The following is an 8388-nucleotide window of genomic DNA, read 5'->3' as shown; positions in this document are numbered from 1 at the left end:
TTCCAAAACAGAAGAATGAAAGCCAGTGCGTCAGGAACCTTACACACATCACCTATTTTAACGCTCATACATCTCTATAAGATAGGTATTTATCATCTCTACATTGCAGGTGAGGAAACAGGCTGAGAAGCCAAGGAAAGTCCCAGTGGTTTCGCAGCCTGTGAACAGGAAAAGAAACACTCTAGTCTGACTTAGTCTGGAGCCATACTCTCCCCAGTGTGGTGCACTGTCCAATATATCAGTCAGTGACTCTACTTATTAGGAAAGATTTCCAAGTCCTTAGGGAGTAACCACGCCAACAGTTAGAGTTCTGAGCAGAAAACCAAAGCTCTTGGTGGTGTGACCAATTTATACATCTCCAGGTGTCCCTCTTTCCCCTCCTGGACAGAACAGTTGCCATGGAGAGGGAGAAAAAAAAAATCAACAAATGCACACAAGCTCCAAAGTGCTGTCCAAATTTCAGATGGTGTCAGTTTCTGCATGGAAGTGAATCCATTGATCCACACTACAAATTCCAGCACACAGTCAAGGGAATGGTAAGTGGAGATTTTAACTTACTGAAATATTCAAGTAGATTAAATCTAATCAAATGAAAAACTTTATAGCACACGAAAGCTAGCATCCAGGACAAGACATGCCAAAGGGACCAGAGACAAAAGATTAAGGGTTCTTAGCACAGCCAGATAGAGACAAAGATGGTAAAACTGAATGAAGTACATAGCCAGAAAGTCCCAGGCTCCCAGCATTGGCATTTGACTTTCCACAGGACAAATGCAACAAACTCATGGGCTTTTCCAGTGTGCACTAAAAATTCCCTTATTAAGGATCTAACCTATTCCCAAATCATTCTATCTGGCTGATTCTGTCCCTTATTCTCTTTACAGAAGAGAAAAAAGAAAAAACAAAAACATAAAACTCTGTTACAACAAAGATACTCCTATCTCTATCCAACTCTATGCCAGTTCCGTTTCTTCTGCCACCCCAAGGCACCTAGGACAGTCTGCTATGTTACCCCACAAACTATTACTGGTAATTAGATTCTCCCACTCCAACCTAAATGTATCCTTCTCCGACCCCTACCAAAAAAAAAAAAAAAAAAAAGTGTGATTGCACAGAAAGGTTCTAAGATTCCACAAAAATTCATCCCAACCCCCACTCCATCTCCTATTTCCCTGTCCCCTCACCTCCACCCCACAGTAAAGCAAAAGAAACACCTCTTCCTCCCCCCTGCAGAGGCCATTCATTTTCAATCCATTTCCCTAAATACTATTTCTAACACCTTCCTAAAGACCTGAAAATGATGGGGAAGGAAATACCTTAGGCAACCCAGCAGGAGGACCCGCCCTCACGGCAAAACTAGATCAAAAGAGACCACTGCTTGCCACACACACTCACAATCTTTCTGGATTGTTATCTAGAGGGGAAATCAGGGTCCCACATATTTCTGAGACCTCAAATGCCTCTCTGAAGATCCAACTCCTTCGTTAGAGTCCTTGTAAGCTTCACCATTTCCTCGACTTTGTTCCTCCCCCACTGTTAAATGAGTGACTGCAGTGGGGCTCCTGTATTGTCCCAGGCACTGGCACTGAACTGCCAACTGCATTGGTATTGCTGCCTTGTCCACTTCACTGGTCTGGGCGGCACTCCCTCTTCAGCGTCACTGGTAAAATCCACCACCACTTATCCTCCTCCCAAGTTACCACTAGAATGTAGAGCAGAGAGCCAGCTCCCCCACCTGCTTTCATGACCACCAAAGCGCAGCTCTTCCGCTCTTCTTTCGGGTCTTTTCCCAAGTCTGTGCCTAAAAGCCTCAACTCAAAGCTTCCATAAAAATGATGGTCAGGCTATGCAAGCAGCTCATTCAAATAAACGTGATCTGACTTCCTAAGAGACTGAAAGTGTTGGAAGAACATGAGCAGGGCTCCTTGTCTATTCAAAGTTCTATGCCAAATGGGTGGTATGTTCCAGGCCTGGGGTGCCCTCAGAAGCCAAAAGCACAACATTCTCTTTCCCAGATAGAAAATCACATTGGAGGATAAATGTTGAGGATAGTCAGCCAGGAGACTGAGTTCACCCTGAGCCCAAAGACTGAAAGGCTGGGATAGATCCTACATTGACATGTGATCATCTGGCTACGGGCCAGAAACATAAATGTACCATAGGCAAGTTGAAAAAAATAATTTTATTGTTACCATTTTTTTTTTTTACAGCTGCACCTGTGTCATATGGAAGTTCCCGGACTGGGGTCAAATCGAAGCTGCAGCTGAGGCCACAGCCACAGCCACACCAGATCTGAGCCACATCTGTGGCCTATGCTGCATCTTATGGCAACACTGGATCTTTAATCCACTAAGTGAGGCCAGGGATCAAACCTGCATCCTCACAAAATACTATGGGGTTCCTAACCCACTGAGCCACAATGGGAACTCCCAGAAAAAACAACTTTAAAGTAAACAGAAAAAAAAGGTTTTTTTAAAGGAAGGAGAAGAGTTCACTGGTGTCTCAGGGTTAAGGATCTGGTGATGTCACTGCATGGCTTGGGTCACTGCTGTGGTACAGGTTTGATCCCTGGCCCAAAAACGTCGGCAAGCTGTGGGCATGGCCAAAGGGGGTGGGGGGAAGAGTCTGAAAAAGTAAAGTTTAATTAAAAAATCATATACACAGAACAATTTCTGATTCATTTTAAGCTTGCCAAAACACTGGATCTTTCACAAACAGGTGTTTCCCACTGAGTCCAAACCTCCTAAAGATACACGCACAGTGACACAGAGCCAGCCCTCCCGAACAGGTGACCAACAGCAACTGCTACTCAGGCTTGAATTAATGTCCATGACCTGAGTGACTAAGCAACCAGGTAGGCTTCCTGGGTAGTTCAGAAGGCCAGTTTCTTCATCAGCAGATAAACTCTGGAATCCACTTCAAATCCATGCAGGTTGTTGGCATCACCCTGCAGCCTCATGAGCAGGCCACCATAGGACACATAGGCAGAGCTGAAAAAGACCCAGTCCCATAAGTCTGAGCACCAGAACAACTGATTCAGTGGGTCTCCATCCCAGCCCAAGAAAAAGTAACACCCTTTTAGAATTTTGCCATCAGGAACCAAAATTCAAACAAAGATGAATGCATAGATATAGATATGTGCAAGGCAGTGTTCTTTATATTAGCAAAGGTAGAAAACATTCCATGACCAGAATAAGTGAAATGACCAAATGGATTAAGATATATCCATTTATTGAAATGTTATATAGCTATTAAAATGTCCCTAGTAATATTTAAAGACATAAAGAAACATGTTTTACATAACATTAAGCAAAAAGAACAGAACAAAACACTGTAATAAACAACATGATTTCAAAGAAAAAGTACACAGAAAAAAAACCTAGAATATTCAAGAATGTTTATGTAAAAAATTCCTTCTGGGTATAGAATTATAGGTGACTTTTTTCCTTTCCTTTCACATTACTCCTATGCTTTTCAAATTTCTTACAAAGGGCACATATTGTTTTAATAAGATTTTAAAGAAGAGAAAAAATAGTTGGGCAGAAAAACCAAAGAACTACTAGAGATTGGATTGCAGAGTGGCAAAACATACACACACACACACAGAAGCCTAGCAGTTTAATCACTTGTGCTGCATTTAGTTCTTAGAGAAGTAATCTTTCTTTGCATTTTCACACAGCAAGATTACCAGCTTCTCATTTGGACCACCAGGCCCTGAGGTCCTCACAGAGGGCATTTATATTCCACACTGAAAACTGTTCCCAGAACAGCTTCTTTCCAGGTCCTGCTTAGGTCTAAGGTGCTTGGGGAGAGAGACCCAAGAAGCCTGAGCCTGGCCCAAATTTTCAGAGCATAGTCCAGATTCTCACAAAAGGGAAGGGGGAGAAGATTCTCACAAGACCATGGAACTTACAGGCGTGTTGCTGCCTCAGTAGAAGTTTCATCTCCCTCAATCCTGTACACTTTCCCATACATTACATACTCAAATTGGTCAGCCCTGTGGAACAATAGTGGCAGTTATTGTTATACACAGTCAACAATAATAAGAGACCCTTTAAAAATGGTAACTGATAACTAAGTGCCAACATCATAACAACAGGCACTTTCCAAACATCACATCATTTAGTCCCGACAGCAACCCTGTGAGCGAGGTATAACTGTAGGTATTTCACTGATGAAGAAACTAAGGTTGAAGGAAGTCAAATGTTATTCAACAAATAAGTGATAGAGATGAGATGTGAACTGAGTGGGGCTCTAAAGCCTTTCCTCACACAAAATTCCCTCCTGAGACACAAGACTTACACAGCCTACGTCATTCAGTGGTCATTTCCTCAGCCATCAAAAAGCTACAACTCGAGGTTTCCTGGTGGCCTAATGATTAAGGATCTGGAAATGTCACTGCTGTGGCAGAGGTTCGATCCCTGGCCCCAGGACCTTCTGCATGCTGTGGGCATGCCCCCCTTCCCCCAAAAAGCTGCAACTCATGCTGTAATCACTGCTCTGGATAAACACCTGGATGTCTGAACTCTCCCTTTTATTTATTTTTTTGGGGGGGCCACACCCACAGCACAAGGAAGTTCCCAGGCCAGGGATCAAACCCAGGCCACAGCAGCAACCCGAGCCACAGCAGATCCTTAACCTGCTGAGCTCCCAGAGAACTCATTGTTTGTATCCTTCGTTGTTGTCTTTTTTTTTTTTTAAGGGCCGCACTCAAGGCATATAGAAGTTCCAAGGCTAGGGGTAGAATCGGAGTTGCAGCTACACGTCTACACCACAGCCACAGCAACACCAGATCTAAGCTATGTCTGCAACCTACACCACAGCTCACAGCAACGCCGGATCCTTAACCCACTGAGCAGGGCCAGGGATGGAAGCTGCATCCTCATGGATGCTAGTTAGGTTCATTACCACTGAGGCACAACAGGAACTCCTGTTTGAATTAAGTGCGGCAATTTCCTTAAGTTTACATAGATTCTGTTCATAAACATTTATTCTATGAAGTAACTAAGGGTCTTTCTGTACTACTTATCTATTTAGTCCTCAGGCATATTTCAAGTACTTCCTCACCTGGAAGGCCTATCATCTGTGGGGTTGTATTCACCATCATCCAGAGTACCATCTTCATACAAAGTACTGGCTATCACCAACCGGAACTTGTCACCTGAAAATAACAGCAATATCAGAGTCTGAAATGCAAAAACACTTGCTGTTATTGTTTGTGTTCAACACTTACCCAGGTCAACAGGATAAATCTGAATGTTTACATCTAAGATGAGGTCCATCTTGAAAGATTCACTCTCACAATGCAGTCGAGACACTGGAGGGAAACAGAAAAAGAGCAGCAGAGGTAACTGCCTGGCCAAGTAGACCCTCAAGGGCAGGGCAGACCCCACTTTGAGAAACTGTATGCACAGAATACTTAATCTGTATCCAATGGCCTCTCATCTGCTCTCATAGAAGTACAGGCTCAATAAGAACCACATATACAAGCAAAGAGGCAGAAAACTATGGCTGGTGGACAGAATGCCCAGAAAAGAATCAAAGGTCCTCTGGCAACAAATAATATCACGTTCTAGGCCTGCATGGGTGACTAAGAAACAACCTGCTCTGGGGCAAGTCAGTCATCCAAAGGTTTTGCCTTTCCGTGCCAGGCGCTGTGCTAAGGAGATTATTAAGAACTGCTGTTTGGGGAGGTCTTGTCCGTGGCTCAGTGGTAACAAACCTGATTAGTATCCATGAGGATGGGGGTTCAATCCCTGGCCTCACTCTGTGGGTTAAGGATCAGCTCAGGGGATTAAGGATCTGGTGTTGCTGTGAGCTGTGGTATAAGTCTCAGACGGGGCTTGGATCTGGCGTTGCTGTGGCTGTGGTGTGGGGCCTGCAGCTGTAGCTCTGACTCGACCCTTAGCCTGAGAACCTCCATATGTCCTTACGTCTGGCCCTAAAAAGACAAAATCAAACAAACAAACAAACACCTGCTGTTTGTTCTGAAGAATATCTCAGTCTCTAAGCAAAGGAAGAGACACCAAGGACAAATAATTCTTGATCAACGTCAGAACAAGGAGGTGTATACCAAGCAGTCAACTCTTAGAGAGGATTTCACAAAGAGCTAAGACTCTGAGGGCAACAGGCCCTGAGGTCGGATTATTTGCTGTACAGCCTTGGGTGGGTTGCTCAGCCTCTCAGAAGATGGGTAAGACACCACCTACCTCGTGGAGACTCTCGAAAGGAATAAGTAAGGCAATGTGTGTAAAGTGCACAGCACAGCGCCTAGCAGAGTGGGCAGCGATTAAAAAGATGCCAAGGAGGTTACCAGCACCATGAAGAAAGGTCACCCAGGCACCGGGCACAGCATGTGTGAAGCGAGGGAGAGCTCGAAGTCTCCGTTTTCTCATCTATAAAACGTTTCCTGAGAGAGGCCCCTAGGTCAGGACCTGCCGGTAGGGGAAGACCACATGAAATGTGTGGACAAGAGGCCCAGGGGCGTGTCCCTGAGATCAGCCGCTTCTCCCAAACCGCCCCTACAAACCTTACTCACCTCGGTCAAACTTCTTGCCCTCTGGGTCAATGTCTTTCACATCAAAAATATCCTCGAACAGAATGCCCGCCATGGTGAGGGGGCCACGAGAGAAGCAGAGGTGCTGAGCGCGTGACGAAGACTACGGAGCAGGGCACGGCCCCGCGTGGAGAAAAATGAGAGAGGAAAATGCAGCGCCTGAAGAGCGGCAGCAAAGAAATAGAAGGACGCATGCGCACAGACCAGCAGTAACGCAGCTACTTCCGCCGCCTAGCTCTCGGGGCTTCTTAACTTCCGCCCCGAACGATTGCTTCCGAGAGGCTTCAGTGTTTAGGGCGGTCTCACGTCCAGATAACTCCTCCCAGGGCGGGAACACGATAGGTCCCACCTCCAGCCGGGGGTGGCTTGGTGTCCCGCTCTCTCCGGAGGCTCTAGTGCGCCCTCTTCAGATGCCGGGTTAGGAAGACTGGAGTGCTTGGGGGCCTACCCCAGCCAGGGACCTTGATCCTTGGCCCAGAGAATCCTGGCCCTAGCCCTACCCTGTCGGTCCGCGGGTCTGCCGAGGGCACAGTCCGCGCAAAGGGCTAGCGGAGCAGAACCACGCCCCCAGGGCGATGGCCAAGTAGGGTGCCGTACCCAGTCCTTCTAGCTGGCACTGAGGAATCCCGGGCTGGCCCAGGCCGGCTGGGCCCAGCTGGATGTCACCCGACCCGGTGATATCCACTTTGGGAATTTGCCATGATGTCACCATGGGGAAGAGGGAAGTCTGCACTGTCTCCTCCTCTGGTACTGCACCCTCCCCACCCCTGATTTCTTACCTCGCACCGCCCCTTCAGCATGGTATTAACCCCATCACACTGCTCTCCTCAGTACTGCCCCTTCGGCTCGGTTCTGGCCTTTCCTCCACCACTGCGCTCACCTTCTGGACACGTTCTCCTAAGTGCTCCTTCATCCCGGCATTGTCCTCTCCTATGGATACCACCTCTTCCTTTACACTGCCCGTTCCTCTAGGGTGCTGGTTCTCACACTGTCCCCTTCCTGGGCACTCCCTCCTGGGAACCCCCTCTGCCTCCCACCTGCCCCTTCACCCTGGTACTGCCTCCTCCTGCACAATGCCTGTTTTCCTGGGCACTGGCCTGTCCCCTGACTCTATCTCTGACTGTGTTCACCCCACACTTGTTCACCCCACCCTTTGCACTTTTCTTCTCCGGAGCCTGATAGAGAACGCAGAGCCCCAGCAGGCTGTTCCCCCTTGGCAGCTAGACGTCAGCAGCTACTCGGGTTTCTTCTTCAGCCCTGCCAAGGAGAAGCGACCTCTGTCCCCCCACGCCCGCCTCCCAGGAGCGGCCTCCCCAGCACCTAGACCTCCCTTCCCTCCGGCTCCACCCACGCACAAGCCTCAGGCCAGCTAGCTCCAGGTGCACCTCCCCGGGACAGTCGCAAAGAAAGGAAGGGGGATGAGAGAAACCGAAGTTTCCAGTTCCAAGCACCCCTCTTCTGGGCCTAGCGTCCCCCTCCGAGTCTCCCCAGTTCTGTTTCTCACCCCCCACGGAGCAGAGGGGCCTTGCCAGGCCGGTCTGAGCCGTTGGCTCCTTCAGCAAAGCAAGTGAGGGCACCGCTCTCTCGAGAGAGATTGGGCCCGAAAGTCGGCTTTAGACGGTTCAGCAGCCTGCAGCCCCAGGTCCTACTGAGCGCCGACCTCGGTAGCCGCCCCCGGCCGGACGCGGGGAGCCGCAGACACTGCCCAGCCCCTCCACGTGCCAGCGGACCCGCCCCCACCCAGGCCCGGACGCCCCTCTCAGCCACCCGCCTCCGCGGAGAGGGGACGCGGGCTTGCGCGTTGCAAGCGCCCCCTGCCGCCTCTCCGGAGC

General features: G+C 48.5%; 1 protein-coding gene across 3 annotated transcripts; it reads right to left on the bottom strand.

Moving 5' to 3' along the window:
• POLR2H (RNA polymerase II subunit H) lies at positions 2165-8279 on the bottom strand. Of its 3 annotated transcripts, none has more exons than XM_021068495.1 (6): positions 8061-8279; positions 6539-7813; positions 5234-5317; positions 5068-5161; positions 3914-3997; positions 2620-2990 (listed from the first exon to the last, which is right to left on the bottom strand). In XM_021068495.1, the coding sequence occupies exons 2-6, from the start codon at positions 6609-6611 to the stop codon at positions 2873-2875; spliced, it is 453 nt and encodes a 150-aa protein (XP_020924154.1). In that variant the 5' UTR covers positions 6612-7813; positions 8061-8279; the 3' UTR covers positions 2620-2872. The 3 variants fall into 3 exon arrangements, with proteins under 3 accessions (NP_001230270.1, XP_020924154.1, XP_005670105.1); XM_005670048.3 differs by lacking the exon at positions 8061-8279 and adding an exon at positions 6314-6434 and having other exon boundaries at positions 2627-2990; positions 6539-7681; NM_001243341.1 differs by lacking the exon at positions 8061-8279 and having other exon boundaries at positions 2165-2990; positions 6539-6737.

The sequence above is a fragment of the Sus scrofa genome, chromosome 13 (assembly GCF_000003025.6).
Source record: "Sus scrofa isolate TJ Tabasco breed Duroc chromosome 13, Sscrofa11.1, whole genome shotgun sequence".
Taxonomy (NCBI): domain Eukaryota; kingdom Metazoa; phylum Chordata; class Mammalia; order Artiodactyla; family Suidae; genus Sus; species Sus scrofa.
The sequence above is the reverse complement of the archived record's forward strand: the minus strand, read 5'-3'. Positions and strand labels throughout refer to the sequence as shown.